General features: G+C 57.8%; 1 protein-coding gene across 6 annotated transcripts in view; it reads left to right on the top strand.

The window, feature by feature from the left end:
* PHACTR3 (phosphatase and actin regulator 3) overlaps positions 1-20131 on the top strand; it is a 231231-nt gene that overhangs the window by 18645 nt on the left and 192455 nt on the right. Inside the window, exon 1 of one of the 6 annotated variants that reach the window (XM_026014990.2) lies at positions 1987-2874. The exons of 1 other annotated variant lie outside the window; for it this stretch is intronic. In XM_026014990.2, the coding sequence (XP_025870775.2) occupies positions 2757-2874 (118 nt within the window). In that variant the 5' untranslated portion in view covers positions 1987-2756. Of the gene's footprint in view, positions 1-1986; positions 2875-4378; positions 5879-20131 lie in introns of those variants that run through there. 4 more of the 6 variants (XM_072735489.1, XM_072735488.1, XM_072735486.1 and 1 more) reach the window with 4 other exon arrangements.

Below are 20131 nucleotides of genomic sequence, written 5' to 3'. Positions count from 1 at the left end.
TGGAGCAAATGCCAAGTCTTCTCTCTTGTGCTTTTAAGTCCTGCCCATGCGTTTGGCGGAGCGGGTGAATGGCATTGCAGTGCAGACCGTCTGAGGAGACTAGAAATTACTTTAGGTGGTGCATGGACAGGCCTTTAGGAATACTGGCTCCCTTAAAAAAAATTCTTTCCATGCTTTGTCCTTCTGGGAGTGTTAAGAACATCTCTGTCTGGCGCCCAAGGGTCTGAACGCCTCTCCCACCCTGCCCATCTCCCTTTTCAGCAACGCGGGAGCCCACAGGGGACCCGGCGGGCAGGACCCAGTCAGCACCATAGTCCTTCCCGGAGATGACAGGGAGGTCACCTCTCTGTCGCTGTGGCGATGGTTTTCTTTCAAACGCATGTAAGTGCCAAAAATTGATTTAAAGAAAAATCTCAAGCCAGTGGCAGCGCAGGTTCTGAGTAGGGAAGCCCAGACAGGGGGAGGGTGTGGGGGAGGCAGAGAGCTGGAAGCCACTGGTGCCCTCGTTCTCGCTGGGACCCTGGGCTGGCCTCCTTCCCCCCACCCTGCTGGTCCATGTCTGTTCCTGCGGCTGGCTCCCTCATCTCCACGTGGGAGGTGTTGATGGTGTGCTTGGTGGAGGTTCCAGAGTCTGCCAGGGGGGCGGGGGGGCAGGGCTGGCTCTCGGGGGGCTCCAGAGGACTCACTTGGAGAGACCACAGGGCCAGAAGCCTCGGCCCTGCTGGTCCTGGCCTGTGACCCGGGCAGGCCGCTCACCCCTCTGCCTTGCCCTCACGTCTCAGGTGGGGACTCCAGTTACCCACAGAGCCTCAGGCATCGTGAGGAAGAACTGATCCCCCCAGTGAAGTGCTCAGCCCAGAGCTGGGCACATCCCCATGGGGATCAAAAGTATTGCAGAAAATGTCCTCCCCGTTTCCTCTTTGTTTCATGGTATCGTTAACTGTGCCTGTTTTGGGGGACATCTCCTGGTTTGTTGGTGACCGTTCTCAGCTCTACCCTCCCCTCCAATCCTGGAAGACCCATTGTGGGGGTTGTTTCTGCATTTGTTCCCTGTTGGATCTGTAATGCCTGATGTGGTACCCGGCACACGCTAGACCCTGCGGATTATTGGAATGAATGAATGAATGAATGCGCACGCACGCGCACACACACACACACACAGACACACACGTGCATGCACGCTTTCCCCGGAGCTGGTTGCTGCTGACAGCCCAAAGCTGTGCGTGGAGGGAGTGCCCATGTTACTTCCCCACTTCTTCTACGCTGCCAGGGTGCTCCCCCTACACCCCAGCCCTGCTTTAGGTCCTAAGGAACAGCCCCCCTGGCAAGTCCCAGTCCCTGCTCTGCCCTCGCCAGCTGCGGGACCCAGGCTAGCTTCTCTGATCTCAACAGCGGACCTGCCCGCCCCCCCTGGCGCTGTCTGAGGGGCTGACAGGGGGTCACACCATTGCAGCTTCTGTGCACCGCCTCTGTGTGCAGCGAGTTTTAGGTGGGAGCAGCCTCCCCCCTGTCCCTGTGGCCCAGCCATTTACTGGGCTTTCCTCTTTTCCTTATCATTCCTGTCCCCCAGGCCTTAGCTGGAGACTCTGGTGTTGCCTGTGCTTCCCCTACACCACTCTCTGGAATGGTGAGAATTGCTCATTAGCACTTTGGAGGGCACCTCTGTAAGTGGCAGCCCTCGGGGGTGTCACCTTCGCTGCCTAGCCCATCAGCTCCATCGAGGCATCTGGGGGAAGCCTCCCTAGAAGGCACCCAGTGCCCCTCCTGCCTGATTCCTCCCAGGCAAGGGGTTAAGGGCCTGGAGGAAGCAGGGCTGGGCAGTGGGGAGGGGGTTAAGGTTGCAGGGCTAGAGCTCTGGAGGGCACCCCTGTCTGCCCCCCAGCCCCCCATGGTGGAGTCTGGGCGGCAGGACCTACTGGCCTCCATTACCCCAAGAGAGGCAGGTCCCTGGAAACCAGCTGCCTGGAGCCGCTGGGGAGATTAGGCCCTGCCTCCAAGGGAGGGAGCCTCAGGGTCTCCTCCCCTCCCACTGGGGAGGGGAGAAATGGGACTGGGAGCCTTCTTGCTTCTCGAGGGCTGCGGGGGTGGGGGTGGGCAGTTCATAACTCCTGATCGGCCCCCACCTCCCTCGGGCAGGCAGGCAGGCAGGCGGCAGGCAGCCCAGGTATTTGAGACCCCTCCCCATCACCACGCTGGCTCTCACTCCCCTCTCTCGTGACGTCATGCTCCTCTCGCATGGCATGATGGGAGAATCCTAATGTTTTCCAACAGATGCTCCAAGAACAGCTTTCAGATTAAAGCAATTGCAAGAGCAAAGATTTTCCTTTTTCCCTTTTTTTTCCGGGGGGGTGGGGGGTGGGGTGGGGGGAGGGAGCGCCCCCAGAAATTCCTGGACATCACCCCCTGCCCCAAGCACGCAATAAACACTGGCAAGAAAAACTTTTTATTTCCTGGTTCAACTTTTTTTTTTTTTTTTGGCCTGGAATATAGACTGAAGAATGGGAATAAACACGAATAAATAGCAGAGCGAGGCCGCGCGCGCCGGGATGCGCCTGGCTGCAGCCGCGAGGCCATTGTCTCTGCGCCCTGAAGCCCGCCTGGCGTGGTCCCCGGGCTCCTTCCCTTTCCCTGCCCTTTTTGATTTTCCGTTTTCGAAAAGACGCCCCCTCCAGCCCCCGCGCCCGTGACCTTGGCCGCCTCGGATGCTCTGATTCCACGCGGCTCGCTCCAACTTGCCCCCGCGCGGGCCAGGCCCCATGGCCGCGTCCGAGGACGGGAGCGGCTGCCTCGTGTCGCGGGGCCGCTCGCAGAGTGACCCCAGCGTCCTCACCGACTCCTCGGCCGCCTCCTCCGCCGACGCCGGGGAGAACCCAGGTAACGGGCCGGGCAGGTGGGCGGGCGGGGGGCAGGTGGCGCCGGGCTCGTCCGCTCCGCGCTCCGCAGCCGGGGAGCCGCGCCGGCCCCGGGCGCTCGGGCCCCGCCGTCCGCGTCCCCGGGAGCGCGGCCGGGGCGCCGCGGAGCCTTTGTCCGGGGAAGCTCCGGGCTCCCGGGCAGAGCCGGGCGCTCCGCCTCGGCCTTCGGTGCAGGCGGCCGGGCTGCGGCGCCCCCTCCGCGGGGCTGCCCTGCGGCGGGGCCCGAGCAGCCGGGGCGAGAGACGCAGACCCGTGGCCGCCTCCGCCAGCGCGGGCTCCGAGCTCCGGGGCGGCCGGGGATGGGGGCGCAGCGCTCCGGGGCGGCGAGGGATGGGGGCGCAGCGCTCCGGGGCGGCCGGGGATGGGGGCGCAGCGCTCCGGGGCGGCCGGGGATGGGGGGCGCAGCGCTCCGGGGCGGCCGGGGATGGGGGCGCAGCGCTCCGGGGCGGCCGGGGATGGGGGCGCAGCGCTCCGGGGCGGCCGGGGATGGGGGGCGCAGCGCTCCGGGGCGCGCGGGGATGGGGGGCGCAGCGCTCCGGGGCGGCCGGGGATGGGGGCGCAGCGCTCCGGGGCGGCCGGGGATGGGGGCGCAGCGCTCCGGGGCGTGCGGGGATGGGGGGCGCAGCGCTCCGGGGCGGCCGGGGATGGGGGCGCAGCGCTCCGGGGCCGCAGCGCGCAGGGCCTTCCGCGGGGCGCCCGACTCCCCCGGGCCCCGCGCACCTGGGCGCGCCCGCCCCTCGCGGCAGGTGCGCCCGCGGAGCTGGGGCGGGGAGCCCCGGGGCGTGCGCCCGCACCCAGCCCGCCTGGGCGACGACGGGGCGTGCACTCTGCCCGCTCCCCCGCCCCCGCGGCCGCGGCGATCGTGGAGGTGATAAATCTGGTTACAAAGGCGTCTATAGGGCTTGATTGATTACTTTCCAGAGAGGAAGAAAGGCCTAATAAAGCAGGAGGGGGGTGAGCTGCGCGGGGCCTGTCACCATGGAGACGCAGGAAGCAAAGTGATCATTAAAACCTTTCTCCACCAGAAGGCAATTTTCACTTCACAGAGAGAAGTCTGAAGCTTCTGAAATGTAGGGTTCAAAAAAAGAAATCAAAGCTGGGTGTTTTGGTATCAAGCCACTGGACTCCTACCTTCCAGAAGCACAGTCCCCCCCCCCCCACCTCATTAGATGATGTTTTAAGGATAAGTCGCCCTCACCGTCCTTAGAGGACTTATTCTCTCCGGATGCACCAGCCCCAGATGGGGACTTGATCGCGGGAAATGGTGGGCATCAGAAGCCAGATAATCCCTGGGGCCGGGGTGAAGGCAGGCTTTGTGGGGAGGGATTCCTTCACTTCCCGGGAACACACAGGAGCCTTACTCCCTCCCTACAAAGAAGGACCTATTAAAGGCAGCTCTGTGGGCATCAGGGCCCCAATTTGAAATTTTAAACAATAAACCCATGCAAGGCTTGTAAGATTTCTTTGTTAGGACTGTTGACACTGTGTCACTTGGTCAAACTAAGGTACCAGCCGAGGAAATCCCGGGCTTTTCTACATCTGGGAGGGCAAGTTAATTTCCTTGGAGTTTGAAGCCGAGCCTGCCGTAAGCCGACCCTTAAGGCTTTAATTAATCCTTTTATTAGGAATCGGGGATTAAGCCTGCAGCTCTCCATGATGGATTGGTTTTCTCTGTGTTGGAGATGCACATCCATGATTGTTCCAATTATGGAAGTTGAGTGGCTCGTCACGAGAGAATCCTTCCCAGCTCCTTTTGTCTCCCTGGCAGTAAAAGGAAGCAAACTTGAAACGGAAATTATGGAGGATTTAGCTTTTTGGCTGTCTGTGAGTTGATGCCTCCGTGGGTGGGAACAGAGGGCTCGGCAGGTGGCTGGTGCCGGTCCACCAGGGAGAGTGGAAGGGCTTGGGTGATTACATGGTGCCGTGGGAGGGCAAGCGCCCGAGTTAGCCTCTGGCTCGCGCGGTCAAAATGGGATCCTGAGAGCAGATGTCTGAGGTGCAAAGTCTAAGCGTGTCCAATTCGGTGGGTCGTAGAACCTTGCTAAAGATACCGAGCAATTAAGTATTTATGGATTGTGTTAAGCAGAGGGGTTCTGGCAGAAAGAAAATCAGGATCTTCAAGTTGGAAGCAGCCCGGGAGCTTGAAGCAGGAAGGGTGGACGAGGGGAGCATTTTCTATAACTGCCTTGCCTGGTTGGCTCGGCACGTGCTTGCATACCTCTTTGGATGGGGGACTCACTTCTTTCTATTGAAAAATTCTCCACATGGCCCCTTGGAGCCTTCGAGCCATCAGTCCTGGTGGGACCTTCTCATGGTGCGTGTTACTGGGGGTTTCAGAGAGCCTGCTATTTTAGGGCAGTCATCACACCGATCCGAGTCTTCTTCAGTAGGTCTGAAAAGTCCCAGCCGTCATCTTGCCCTCCCTTCAGGACCTCTTCATTTGTCCTGCTGCTCTAAAGACCTACCCCTGAAAGTCGGAGCTGGTGTACCAGCTGTGGAATAACCCAGTAAAAATCAAGGAGAGGAGTTGCCTCCTTTCGTCTGGACTCGATATTTTTGTAAAACAGCCCAAGATTGCGTTTGCCCTCGCTCCCCAAGTGTGTTTTTTTAAAGTAGGCTCCGTGCCCAGCGTGAGCCCGGCTTGGGGCTTGAACTCACGACCCTGAGATCAAGACGTGAGCTGAGATCAAGAGTTGGATGCTTAATGGACTGAGCCACCTAGGCGCCCCCGAACGCATTTTTAATGCACCACTGTGCTCTTAGTAAAAACCCAGAATGTTCTCGGAAAGGTAAACTACCTGTCTCTCCGTCGTTACCTCTGTGATGGGCTTAGAGGAGCTCCTCTGGACCTTTCCTGCAGGTTTATAGCTACGTGTTCTTGGAAAAAGTCTTTAGGAAAACGCTGTGTGTAAGGTTCTTCGACTTGCGTTCCTACTCACACCGGGTCTTGGAGGTCTCGCCCCAGGGTATGTTTCCATCTCCCTCTCTCTTAATATGTGCATAGTATTCCAGGGAATAGTTTTTGTTTTATGTATTTGCGTGGTTTCCAGTTTTTACCCATCACAGTCAACCTGGCTGTGGTGACCCAGGCCAAGGCTCCTTGCGCTCATGAGTAAATTTCCCATAGGGCGTGTCCCATCTTGTGGAACGTCTGGGTCACAGGGGACCCACATTTTCTTTTTATGATATTGCACCCTGGAAAACGTACCCATTGACATTCTTTCCAGAATCTCCGAGAGTGCCCTTTCTCTGATGGGTTGCCAACGTCTGAGCTCATCAATCTCCTTTTCCCGCACAGAGAGTGACAAATGGTGGCTCAGTGTGTTAATTTGTGGCTCCTTGATTGCTAGTGAGCTTGAGCAGCTTTTTGTGGCCTTATTAGTGCATTAAATCTCTCAGTGGCCACGTCCATGACCAGGGACAGCGTGGCAGGATGAGCGGTTTTCCCCGAGGGCCTCTCCTTCCTCGCTCTCCGCATCATTGCTGCGTTAATGATTCCGTCTGCATCTTTGCAAGACTCCTCTCGGTAAACCCCTTCTCTCTACCCACGGGCATGGGAGGACTTCTCCCAAAATTGAGCTTTTAACAAGGGAAGGCAGTGCACCCATGACCTCCTCCTTCCGAGGAGTTCCTGCTCACAGTGACTTCTGCTTTGCTCTCTGGCCTCTTTTGGCCCCTCCGTGTCAGGCACCTGCCCTGGCACGATCCCGGAGCCCAGAGAAGGTGGTCTGGGACCTCCTTGCCCAGTGCATGCCACCTGCTCGACCCGCCCTGTCTCGTCCCCCCACTGTCCTTGCCTCGTCCCTCCTTCCTCTTTCTGACCCTCTCTTCCCTCGGACTCTGCTTTTCACTCTCCTGGCTCCCTGCTCACCCAGCTTCTTCCTCTCTTCCCAGCAGGGCACCTTGGGGTCCGGGCAGAGCCTGTGCTGCCTTCTTCTTCCACTCCGAGTCCCTCCGGGTGCCTCGGCAGTTCCCGCATGCAGGACCAGAGGCTGGGCTGAGAGCTGCCTGGGATGCCTTTTAAAACATTTGTATGAGGCCTGGCCATTTCCCTTGGTAAAGATTCTGCTCTGGCGGGCCAAGCGGTGGGGACCTTGGGTTAGGGCAGGATTTCTCAGACTTGGCACTGTTGACGTTCATGGCCGGTCACTCTGCAGTAGGGGCCATCGTGTGCACCGTATGCAGACTGGTTAGCAGCATCCCTGGCCTCTATCCGCTAGATGACAGGAGCTCCGCAGCCCCTAGTTGTGACAACCAAAAATGTCTTCAGACCTTGCCAGGTGTCCTCTCGGGGCAGTCTCCCTGAAGAGCTGCGGGTGTAGATCATCATTCTGAAACCTGGCCATGTATCAGTCACCTGGAAGGCTTGTTGAAACCCCACCTCCAGTGTTTCTGATCCAGCATGTGGGTGGTGGGCCCTGGTAACGTGCATTTCCAACAAGACACACGGGTGCTGCCGGGAGATGCGGTTCAGGGGAGCTCACCTCGGGAACCCCGGAGTCTAGCACTCTGCTGCGGCCTCCATCTCTTTGCGGGCTCTTATGCACGTGTGTCCCCATCCACGTGTCTGCGTCCATGTGAGTGTCTGTGTGGGCCCTGCCCTGCCTTGTCTTGACTCCTGAGTGCCAGGACCTCTGTGTCCTGCTATTCCCTTCCCATCCTTCAGGTCTTGGCTGTTACCACCCCTTCAGAATGCCTTCCTCGTCCACCCGGTTAGACTGAAGTAGACATCCTGCCCCAGCCAACCCCTGATCTTGTCCCTCAGTTCTGATTTGCTCATGGCGCTCATTGCTGCTTGGGGTCTCCGGGTCTGACATCCATGTGGCCTGCCCCCCTCTAGGCCCGGAATCCAGCATGGACCTCACATGCAGGAGGCTCCAGTGAGCATTCATGGAAGGAATGGGTGTGAGCACCAGGCCCCAGTGCCTTAGCTGATGGGGCTTGTGGCTGGCCAGCTGGACCTGCCCCGTGGAAAAGCAGCTCGGGCACAGCCAAAGGGTAGCCAAGAGGCCAGCAGCTGCATCCTCCTGCAGGGGCAGGTCCACTTCCGCCCTCTTGCCTGGAGGGAGAGAAGCCTTTTGGAGCCTCCTGTGCCCTCCTGAGCTGCAGATGGATGGACACACAGACACCTCCCTCCCTGCCCTCCTGCTCAGTGGCCCACGCTGGCCCCTTGCCAGGTGTGTCACCCCTCCTGCAGACAGCTGGGCACCCCGTGCTCCATGGGGCTGCTTCCTCTCCTGCCAGCATGCCTCTCCCCTTCCCCCTGCTGGACCCTCGGTCCTGAGCCTCAGTCTTCTCTTCCCCCTTCCTGGTCCCGCGGCAGGGCAGGAGGTTTCCCAGAGTGTCAACGGGGTCTGGTCTGTCCTTTGCCGCAGCCCCATGGCCAGGCGGTGACAGTGACGAGGGGGATGCACCCCCTTCATCTGGGCGGTTCCTGCAGGGCCCCGTGCTCCCGTGCCCTGCTCCCCAGTGCGAGTCCTGGGGATCTCCCGGTGGCCCCTGGCACAGTGTCCGCACGCCTTAATTAGCAGCAGAGCTAGACGGTAATTACCTTGCCGGCTTCTTTGGGCTTATTAAACGTAAAAGCTGGATGCTTTAAAAAGATACAGAGTTTAGAAACTTCAGAGCTTTCTCTCCGACGATAGAAGTGCTGCACACTCGTTACAGGAAACCGCCGGCTACCTGTGAAGGTGCAGTTCCCTGCCCCCTTCTCACCCGATGCCACACAGAAGGCCGCGAGCACGGGAAGGTCACCACCGAGATCAGGGGCCCGGCTTGCCCCGCTCCACCCTGCGCCCCTCTTGATCACCTTGCCGATCACTCTTCGGGATGGTCTCACTGGTGTATCTGACAGGCTAGTTGATGTCGCACCCTCTAGACAGCGCCGTCCTGCGCAGCAGTCACTAGCTACCCGTAGCCATTTAAATCTGAGTTAAAGAAATTAAAATGAAAATTTCCCTTCCTCAGTCGCACCGACTACATTTTAAGAACTCAAAGGCCACATGGGGCTGGTGGCTTCCATACTGGATAGTGTAGATCTAGAACATTCCATCCCCACAGTGTTGGACAGCACTGCTCCGGACTGCAGACCCCCTGAGGGCAGGGCCTTGTCCATCGTCTTCCTGGTTGTGCCGCACTTAGTCGTTTCCCAGTGAATGTTTGTTGACTTAGTTCACCAGAGTGGGATCGTCATGGTCCAGAGCTCTTCTTGGGCCTCCTTCAGTCTGATCTTCTCATGTTCTTAAGGGGAGGACGTTCAAACAAACACCATTTCTTATCCACACAAGATTAATTTATTTCAACTCAGTGAGCTTCTGCAGAGAACTTAAGTATCGCATGTTTGGTGCTTGCTGGACGGCTCTCTTTGGTTGAGAGAGCAGTGACCTCCAGACATCCACAGTCTGGAGCTGGATGGATGGGTCAAAGTCCTGGCTCTGCTGCATTCAGGCTAAGTGACTTTGGGCAAGTCACCTCACCTCTCCAAACATCCATTTCCCTTATGTCGCATAGTGGTAATATTGTTCCTAACTCCTGGCAGGTGAGGCTTAGGGAGCTACTGTCTATTAAAGTGAGTAAATTTTGAGACACCGGTCACTGGTTTCATAGCTCCAAGGAGGCAAATGTCCATTCAGACATCTCTGATCACCTTGAGATCATTTCGTCTTCTATGAATAAAGTCAGGGGGCAGAGGGCCCTGTGATGAGAGTGGAGAGGTGTAGAAGGGACAGCTCCTGGGGCCATTTGCAACCCCTCCTAAAACTGGGTGCATGTGGAGGCCAAGCTGTCAGCCTCCCCATGTGTGAATGTGGGTAAGCCCATATTGACCCAGCAGGGGTTCCTCAGGACTCGGGGCCCCGGAGGGTCTCAGCATCCATTCTCAGGAAATAGTAATAAGAAAGAGGAGGAGGTTCTGGTTCTGATTCAGATTCTGGTCTACCCACATGCTTCCTCTGTGTTCAGCCCAGGTACTCCTCCTCAGACGCTGCTTCCTCCTTGTCAGGCTCAGATCCTCCTTCTCAGATGCTGCTTTCTCCCTGTCCAGCCCAGATCCTCCTCCTCAGATGCTGCTTCCTCCCTGTCCAGTCCCAGACCCTCCTTCTCAGACGCTGCTTCCTTCCTGTCTGATCCAGATCCTCCTTCTCAGATGCTGCTTCCTCCCTGTCCAGCTCCAGATCCTCCTCCTCAGATGCTGCTTCCTTCCTGTCCAGCAGATCCTTCTGCTCAGACGCTGCTCCCCAGCTACCTGCCAGCCCCCTGCTCACTCTGCAGTCCATCCAGAGCCCCCTCACCTTCTCCCAGTTACCAATTCTGGTGCTATAATTCTGGGGCAGCATTTTGGCGATCTTGAAATAAGACCAGAATGTGTATTTGGTGGGGAGGGGATTGTTTCACTTTTGTGAGCCTGCCTGGCGGGCTCTTCTGGGGAAGGGCACCTTCTGGAGGGACACAGCTGAGCCACTGTAACACTTCAGGCTGTGGAGGTTCACACCAGGTGCAGCTGCCCATGAGGAAGTGGAGGGTGGGAATGTTCTGGACACCCCACCAGTGCTTCAACCAGACTGTCATTTATGGGCTGGACATAAATTGTTACAGGGAGAGAGGCAAGAGGAGAAAGTGTGAACATAACCAATGGATATCAGAGGATTTAGGATTTATTATTTTGAATCTGCGAAGTGGGAGCTATTCCATGTCTTATAAAATCGTTTCATACGGGGTGTGAGCCATGGGATCTACAGGGGTTGCACCGTGGCAAGCAGGTGAGTCAGGGAGCACAGTGCTTGCATAGACCCAGTTAGGACCATGCGGGAACATCATTACCAGATCACCCTATTTACATACAGAGTCTGGACATCCAGGTTTTTAATGTGAAAAGTGATTCTTAAATATTACCAAGTTTATCAGTTAGGGATTGGTTTGACTTCATGTAATAGGAAAGCTAAGTAGTGGCTAAAATAAGATCGGCGTTTTCTCTTCTGGAAGGGCGGGTGGCACACCTGGTTGCAGGGTCGAAGGCTCTGTGACTCTCTTGCTAGCTGCTGGTTACAGGCTGGTTGCTATACCTCTAGCAGCAGATACACCTTATGGGCAGGAAGAAGGGATTGGTGACAGGTTGAGGGGTGTCCACCTGCTGAGTCATGATGCTGCCTTCCTGGGAGCCCCACCCAGGGACACCCACTTATACCTCCTTGGCCAGAAGGGCTTCGGATTGTCACTGGCAACTGCTGGGGGCTCGGAAATGTGGGTTTTGTTTGGTTTGTGGTTGTTTGTTTTGGATAGATGCCTGGTTACCCCTAATGGGAAAAGAAGGGGATAGTCAGAGTGGCTATAGGTAATCAGCTGCAGTCCTTGCCACGCCAACCTAAAAACAAACAAAACCCCAACCCAAACCAAGTGCATCTGGGGCTGCATGTGGCCTGCAGGCTGCCCTTTGAAAAATATGTAGAAGGAATCTCCGGAAGGCTGAAGCAATTATCATGTTTCATGACATTTCTTTACCAAGAAATTAAAGGTTGGACTAAGATGTGTGATCTAAGCCTGAACATTATGTCCATCCAAATTTTATTTGATAATATTTATCCAGGGTACGAGACTGACAAGGTCACTGGCCTTCACGGAGCTGACAGTCTGGTAAATTATTGATAGCTGGAGTGAAAATGTGCCTGTTGTCAACTCTGTGTTCCACGCGGGGCCATCATGCTATCTTCTCTTTCATCTTCTTCTAAACCCTTGAGGTGGCTCAGCAGGGCTGGGGAGGGCTGGGGGCGCCCAGTGTCCCACCCCTGGGCACAGATGCAGGGAGGGGTGGTGGGGGAGAGCTTGAATCCAGGGAGCCTGATGCCCCGCCCGCGGCCTGCCCCACCCATCTGTGCTGGCTCCTTCATACAGCTCACCTGAAGGCTCCGGTCTCTTAGATGAACAGGTACCTGGGTTCCATCCCTTTCCTGGCTCCGGTGACCCATCTGACAGGTGTATGTGTATCTGTCGTGGCATAAACACACAGACGCAGACATACTCTTTCCACTTATTTCCCAGGCCATTTAACCAGAATGGCCACCGGGATGACATTTATTTATTGAAAGTCAGGCAAGGTGGTGGCAGAGAATCTGCTGTCGGCGGAGTCATCGAACATTTCATCTTTAACGGGCTGGGGCGGCGTCTCTGTTGGTTAGAGCAAGTCACTGGGTGGGTAGTTTGGCAATGCACCTTACCTAATGGGCACGGCACAAGTAGCCTGACATGAGTGGACGGTCACAAAATGAATCTGCCAAGACCCAAGTGGAGGACAGAGCTATGGCCACCTGGCTTAATAAATGTACTTATTACACATTGTTATGCAGTGGTTTAATTTTATTTATTTATTTATTAATTTATTAAAGATTTTATTTATTCATGAGAGAGAGAGAGAGAGAGAGGCAGAGACACAGGCAGAGGGAGAAGCAGGCTCCCTGGAGGGAGCCCGACGTGGGACTCGATCCCGGGTCCCCAGGATCACACCCTGGGCTAAAGGCGGCGCTAAACTGCTGAGCCCCCCGGGCTGCCCTATGCAGTTGTTTTAAATGTTACACTTTGTTAAAGGCACCATCTGTCTCAATGATGAGTTGTGTTACTACTTTATTTTTTTGGTCCCACTACTTCTTGGAAGTTTGTATCCATGTGCAGAAAAATTTTTTGCCTTGTTGTAATCACTGGCTCAGGGGATTTGAATAAAGTCAGAGAGAGGTGCCAGAAATTATCCTTTTGCTTCCCTTTGGCAGGAAAACATCGTCTCGGGCAATGTTAATTCGGGGATGACTGTTCTGCAGTCACATGAGTCAGGTTGTTGCTGACCTTGGCACATTTGTCAGCAGGGTCTCCCGTGCAAGGCTCCTGAGTGCTCGCGAGCATCAGGATGTCTCAGCACCTGGGTGCTGCTGTGCCGGGGTCACCTGGCTCTGCCCCACATTCTGTGTTTTCTTGTTAGACTCCGGGTATGGTGGGGGATATGGATTCTCCATAGAGAGTGGTTGTCTATGATCTTCCTTTAAACCAGATTTATTTACATACAGAAGAAGATGACCTTAAACCATGAATCAAGTAGCTGGGGTCAGACATTGAAACATGAGGAGACCCAGACACAGCAAAGGTCATAAAGGTGGTGTCGGTTTCAGGGAAAAGGGGAAATGCCATAGATGATCATCCAGGGCTTGTGACTCTGGTTGGTATTCATCTGCTGACACAGTCGCCCTGCGGTGTGCAGGGAGCAAGGTGCGTGTGGGGGCGCGTAAAGAAGTATTGCCCATCCTGGAAGCTCACGGTTTGAGTAGCGGCCAACCACATCAACAAGGACGATGATGGGGTCCTCGTGTCCCAAGCACCAGACCTCTCAAGTTTGTCCCCTTCTGTGTTATATCTAGTTCATCCCCTACTAGCGATCAGCGTCTGCAGCCGGGAGTGCAGGCAGGTGCCTGCAGGCTGGGGGGTCGAGGATCAAGGCTGGCTCAGCTAGCGCCCCTTCTCTGCATGTACCTCACCCTCCATGCACCCAGCAGTGCTGTCTTGTGGCAGCGGGGGAGATGCACGGAGCCTCTTAGTGTCCAGGGCCTGCATTTCTGCCTCAGTCTACGAGAGCGGGCACACGTGCAGTCGAAGGCCAAGGAGAGGGAAATGAACCCCCCTCGGTGGGAGGAGCAGGCAAGTCACAGTAGATGCAGCAGGGGTGGAGAATGGGGCCGCGGTGCAGTGCGCACAGGAGGCTCCCTTCTCCTCCTAGACCACGAGCTCCCAGAGACGAGGCGTCTCCCGCTGCCTCTAACGTGGCAGGCCTGATGTAGGGAGGCCGACAGACAAGGTCTGGAGCGGGGAGCTGGCAGGGACGTGGACTCTTTGGTGTCACACTTCCTGGGTCTGCATGACTTGGACGGAGCCACTTGACACCTCGGAGGCTCGGTTTCCCCATCTGTAAAATGAGGATTACTTGTAGCAGTGCCTACCGTGAAGGGTGGTCATGAGGATCGGGGGTGGGTTGGCCTCTGTAAAGCACAATGGAGCACAATGCCTGTCGCTACGGAGAGGCTTCCACCCAAGGCCTCTTGGTGGCTCCTGGGCATTTTGGCCAGTGACAGTGGGGGGCTCTGATCCTGTGCAGTATCGAGGCCCTGACTCCCATGTCTCCCACTGGTGCCCTCACGATGTTGCCAGAAGAGTCCCTCCTGGCGTGAGGTCAGCACCGCCAGGCGACATCAGGCATCCCTTCTCACCTCCCCACCCTCGTCCCTGCTTGACCCTTCATTCCTCTGCAGGCCCTGTGCCCCTCTTCCTAGCTGGGGGGCTGGGCTGCGGCAGTGTAACAGACCCAGGTCGAAGGCCAAGGTCGAAGGCTGAGTCACAGCCCCAGCTGGGATGACACCGTGAGCGTGCTGGGCTGATGCTTGGGGTTGGCCTTGAGCCCAGGAGCGGGCATGGGGACAGCCGGGCCCTCCTGCTCCTCTTGTGTTTTCCTGCCCCCAGTCCTCCTGGGTAGCTGGTTCGGCCTTAATATGAAGCAACGGAAGATTGAGGGATAATTTATTATTTTGTCATAGTGCTCGAGTGGGAGGGTCAGTAGTGGGGGACGTTTTGTCACACAAACATGGAACATTCCAAGCACCGCTTTGTGCTTCTGCTCGTCCGGCAGCCCGTGCAGTGGGGGCACAGGCCCCTCTCTCTGTGTCCCCCCGGGGAGCTTGCCTTTTTCTTAAAGTCATTACTGCAAACACTGGTGACGACTCTAATATTTTTCCAGCTCTTTCCCACTTTCTGGGAACTATATTTGTACCTTTTTTCTGTAAGGATTTATGTTGTCCACCGTTCTGTTCGCAGCTCCAGAACTCCGGTCCTGCTCGGTGTGGACGTCCCGTGAACACTGGCTTTATCTTGAGTATATGGTACTGACACCCTGCAGCCCCTTCTTCATACTTGCAGGGACCTATAAGGGAGAGTAGGATTGAGGGGGGAAAAGCCCCCCTAGCAAAGAACAGCCACAACGGGGCATGAGGACTTCAGGGCGAATGGTCTTGACTTTTTGGAGATTCCTGGAGCAGATGAGCAGGTGTAAAGGGCAGCTGCTCAGAGCACAGCTTATTGGTGGTTGCCTTGCTAAAAAGAAGCCTACAAATTTGTTAATAATTAGCCTCTGTGTTGTTTTTTTAAATGAACTAATGACAATTTATTCCAAGAGGACATTAGCCTGGAGCAGCTGTTCTCTCAGGGAAATAGAGGCTCCAGTCACTCATCTTGTTTTTCTGGTTCCTTTTGCCGACCCTGGGCGGAGCTGACGTTGCATCTTGCTTGGCGAACCCTTTGGCGGGGGGCACAGGGCGTTTCTCCCACTGGCACCTAGGAGCCCAGTGACCGAACATTTCATGGGGTGGGCCATCACTCACTGCAGAGAGGGTGTAAGAGGGCTTCTCCCCACAGAGAGGGAGAGCCCCGCTTGGGAAGAGAAGAGGCACAGAACACACGCATGACGACACCAGGTGGCTCATTGCAAGCGGGGTGCCCCCTCCACCTCCCTGCCTTCCTCCCTCCCATGGGGCAAACCGAGTGCCTTCTCTTAGGCCAGGTGTGATGGCAGGCACCGGGACAGACGGTCAGCAGAGGCCTTGCCCCGTCCCTGTCGGGTAGCCTGGGGGGGTAGGCTGGGACCGGGTTATTCCATAGGCGAACACTAGTCTCACCAGGATGGGGCTGCCCTGGTGCTGAGAAGGGGCCTACAGGCTGGGGGAGCTAGGACAAGGTGTCACTTGAGTCAAGACCCAGAAGGTGGGATGGAGCGAACCCGCCTAAGTGGGAAGGGCAGGGTTTTCTGGGTGGAGAAGATGGCCCATGCAAAGGCCCAGAGGTGGGAGGGAGCTCGAGGGGTGCTGGAGGGTGGGGAGGAGTGGGGAGTGTGGTGGGATGGTGTGGAGGAGGGAGGGAGGTGCCTGGAGGGGGGCGTCGGGGCGTCCATGTGTGTGCACACACGTGTGCGCCTGCGTGCCAGGGAGAGAGGGGCTGACAGGCAGTTCTCAGGGCCTGCGAAGACTTCGCGTTTCCAGCCTGCTTTTCCCTCCGGCTAGCAGACCCCTGTGGGGTGTCCTTGAGGGACCCCGGCTGCAGGCTGCAGGCAGATGTGACTTCCCTGGGGTTTCTCCTGAGGGGGCTCTGTCCTCCCGTGGGTGGGGGCCCGGAATCAGGCCTCACTGAGGGGATGGGGGGCACCACTGTGGGGTCCCTGTTGCCTTTGGGAAGCTTGGGGACCATCCCAGCATTGGGGCTGGGAGCGTGATGGAGGCACCTGCCTTGTGCCACCCGTCCTCCCCCCTCCCCGCCCCTGCGACGAGGGACCTGTGAGTCCATATTCACTGCCACGCACCGTCCAGAGCCCCTCCATGTGTTTCTCCCAGTGGCCTTTCTCCCGCGCTGCCTGTACACGGGGTGCTGAGCACAGGCCCCTGCACCCTGAGGTCCAGGGCTCCGGTGGGTGGTGCCCATGCTGGGTGCTGAGGAGAAAGAAGGTGGGAGGGCCCAGAGGACTGAGGGGTAGGGTCTCCCTCCTCCTTCTCCCTCCCTCCCTTTGTTCCCCTTTGTCCTTCCTTCCTTGTCTCCCTCCCCACCACCCGCTGCTCCTCCCTCCTGCCTCCCCGAAAAGAAGAGGCAGTGGTGGGGGACCCTCCCCAGCAGCTCTTTGAAGGGCAGCGTGCCATCTGTCTTCCAGGCGATAACGCTCACATAGCTTCTCGTGCTTACTTTTGGCAAAAATTGTTGGGGGAGGGAGTCCTGGCACACGTGTGTGCACGTGTGTGTACGTGTGCACGGATATGGTGTGTGCGCGTTGAGCTAACTGCTGTAACTCCTCACATGTTTTTAACATTTATTTTATTTATTTGTTTTTGTTTAAACTATTTATTTTGGAGAGTGAGCATGAGCGCCTGCGTGCACAGCAGAGGGGAGGGGGGGGAGTCTCCAGCGGACTCCCCCGAGCGAGCACAGGTTCCCCACGAGGGGCTCCCTCCCAGGACCCTGGGATCATCACCTGAGCCACAACCAAGAGTCGGATGCTCCCCGCCCCCCCCCCACTGAGGCACCTGGGCGCCCCCTCCTCATCTGCCCCCTCCTCATCGTGGGATGAGGCATCAGGCGGGAGGGTACTGGGCCCGGCCCCACATCCAATGGTCCCATGTCCCTGCAGAGGGCTGGAGCCCGCACCCCCACCCCCAGCAGCAGCGGGCACCCCCACCCGGCGCCCCCCGCTGGCCTCGCAGGTGCCTGGGCATCAGCTGGTGCACGTTCCCTCCTTCTTGCGTGGAGACCGTGACCTCCCACTTCCCGAGAGGCAGGTGACCTGGGCGCAGGACTGTCGCTGGTGGCGGTGAAGGTGAGGCGCCCTGCGGCTGGCAGCTTCCCTGGGTCCCCTGGGTCACCCGGCGGAGTCTGGGGGGGCGGCACTCCACTGTGCTGGGAAGGCCTCGGGACACCCACGGGCATCCCCGCCCGGGAAGTCTGGGCAGAGAAGGGAAGGGGGGTGTTTCGGGGGGGCAGGGCGAGCAGAGAGCGCTTTGTGAGAAACGAACAGGTGTTTAAAGCTGGAAACAGGGTACCTGTACCTGTAAATGTAGAGAAACCCGCGAGGCCGGACACGGAGGGGGCAGGTCGCCAGTGCTGGCCTGGTGGGGTCTGGCCAGCGCCTGCTCCTCCTGTCCCAGCCTCCGTTTCCCCCCACGGGGTGGGGACCCTGCGGTCATGCGCGCGCATGGTCCTGGTCGGCCCGGAGCGATGCGGGGTGTCCTGTGGGGTGCTGTCTCCCATACGGGCCCTTCCCCGATTACTGGAAACGAGTGTCACCCGTGCTCCCAGTCCTCCTCCCGGAGGCAGCCCCGTGAGCTTTGGCACGTGCTGTCAGAAGACTGCTCTGCGGTATTGCCTTAGCCTCTTCCCCTTCTCCGCCTTGCTTTCCCCTCTTCATGCTGGGTCTGGGGGATGGATGTGGAATCTGCAGGGTACGAGGGAACGAGCCAGAGGTCGCAGGTGGCTGTTCCAGGCCGAGGGAACAGCGTGTGGTGGCCCTGTGGTGGAAGGGGGTGTCGAGTGTGAGCACCTGGGTCGGGGTGGGGGGGAGACGGGGGGGGGGAGCAGCCTGAGCCTGTGGGAGGTCGTTACCTGAGAGGAAGTGACGGGATGTAGGTGGAGGTGGGATGCGCAGGGTGAGCCCTGGGTGCGCAGCAGGGGAGGGGAATGGGAGGGACACCAAGGTGTGTGGCTTGTGCCCTCAGATGGGGAGGATTGAGGCGAGCAATTTGGGGAAGGGGAGGGAAGAGCTCGACTTTAGGAGACAGAGCGGGGCAGCTGCCAAGAGGGACCTGGGCGTGTAAGCCGGGCGGGGAACAAGATCATGCTGACGTGCAAACGCGAGGCCCTGTGCTTTCCTTCGCAGTCCGGGTGTGGGCCTCGGGGAGTGACTTCAAATGTCACCCAGGCTCTTCCCTGTCTCGTGTGACGTCGGGGGACCCGGAGCAGCCAGCCAGCTGCCTGTCCACCTACGGTGTGGGCGCAGCACTGCCGGCGGGGGGCAGCCCGGCAGAGTCCCTGGTCCCCTGCAGCGAGGCTGAGCACTGTGCTGGCCACACTGGGGGCTCCCGTCCGGGTCAGAACTCGGACTCGGGGGGTGGTGCCAAGGGGGGCGGGATGCTGGGTCAGGTTGTGCAGCCTCGAGTCCTAAGTCTGGGAGACCTCAGGTCAGTTGCTCGCCTTCCCTGGGCCCCCCTTCACCTGGGAAAAGAGGATGACAATGTGACTCAAACTATTTCCAAAGGAGGCCCCAGCCATTACCTGCTACCACACCCTGGTTGCAGTGTCACTTTGCCGTGTCCCCCATCTGGAGGGGGGCCATCTCCAGCTCCCCCCTGGTGTCCCCGGTCACTTGCTTGGACCCACAGGGTGTAGCAGAAGCAACACGGTATGACTTGTGTGTCTGGCTTCTGTCTCAGCCGTCTGGACTGCCGTGTAGAACTGTTTGGGCCCTCCCGCCAGAAGAGCACGAGGTGGCCCATGACAGCCAGTGCCACCTGCCAGCTGGTGAGTGCAGCTGTCCTGGGGGACCCCAGCCCAGGCCAGGCTCCCAGCTGAACGCAGCTGCACGAGAGAGCCCTCCCCGACACCGAGCAGATGCAAGTGAACCACGAAGTCCTGAAACAGTCCTGAAATATGCCGTTGTGGGCTGGTTTGTCACGCGCCCATAGGTAACCGATACAAACTCTTCCTGGTCCCGGGGGCTATTTCTCACACCGTGTGTGGCCCTTTGTTCCAAGCTGCTGGGCAGGTGCTGCCTTTTCTATGAGGTTTTTCTCTGTTTCTGGCAGATTCTGGGTCTGCACTGAATTTGGAGGATGCACCTGTTACAGGTGTGGCTGTCTGTGCTGATGGTCTGTGTCGATGACTTCAAAGGTTTCTGTCCTGCGAACCAGGACGGGGGAGAGCTGAGTGCCTCTGGTGCCGGGGAGAGGCCAGCCCATCAGAGGACACCCGGGTTGGGTTGCAGTTTTGAAGGATATTCAACTCAGGTGTTCTGAGCCGGGCATGTTCTTTGCCTTCTCCTCTGGGGATCTTAAAAACAGTCAATCTGAACGTTCTCCCCAGACTTTGGGATTGGCAGCCGTTATCAGCAAGTATTTATTGAGCACCTGTTCTGTGCCCGCCACTGGTTTGGGTGCTGGGGATACAGCAGTGGAGACTATGATGTCCCTGCCTCTGCTGAGTGAATCGTCTAGGGAGATGAGGGGAAACATGTCAGAAAGCGATGGATGGTGATGTGACACTAGACAGTGATACAGGCCCCCAAGCCAGGCTGGAGGAGGGAGGGGGGTAGGGAGCAGAGGCTGGCTGTGTTTGGGTGGCATGGCCAGAGACAAAGACAGAAGTGAAGGAATTAGCCATGTAAATGCCTTGGAGAATAGCCCTCTAGGCAGAAGGATAGGAAGTACAAAGGTCCTGGGGTAGATGTGTGCTTGGGGTGTTGGTGAACGGGGGACAGTGCGTGATGGGGGAGTGGAGGCACTGAAGCCAGTGAGGCTTGGGCAGCCAGGGTTGGATGCCGGCGAGGTGCCGAGTCCCAGCTGGGGACGGGGCTTAGTTTCCAGAGCTAACGCCTGGAAGGGGGTTGCCCTGGCTGCAGCGGGGCATCAGTCTGTGTGGACAGGAGTATGTCAGGTAGTCAGAGGTCGCAG

This window comes from Vulpes vulpes, chromosome 14, assembly GCF_048418805.1.
Source record: "Vulpes vulpes isolate BD-2025 chromosome 14, VulVul3, whole genome shotgun sequence".
Taxonomy (NCBI): domain Eukaryota; kingdom Metazoa; phylum Chordata; class Mammalia; order Carnivora; family Canidae; genus Vulpes; species Vulpes vulpes.
This window is presented reverse-complemented; position numbering and strand designations above follow the sequence as displayed.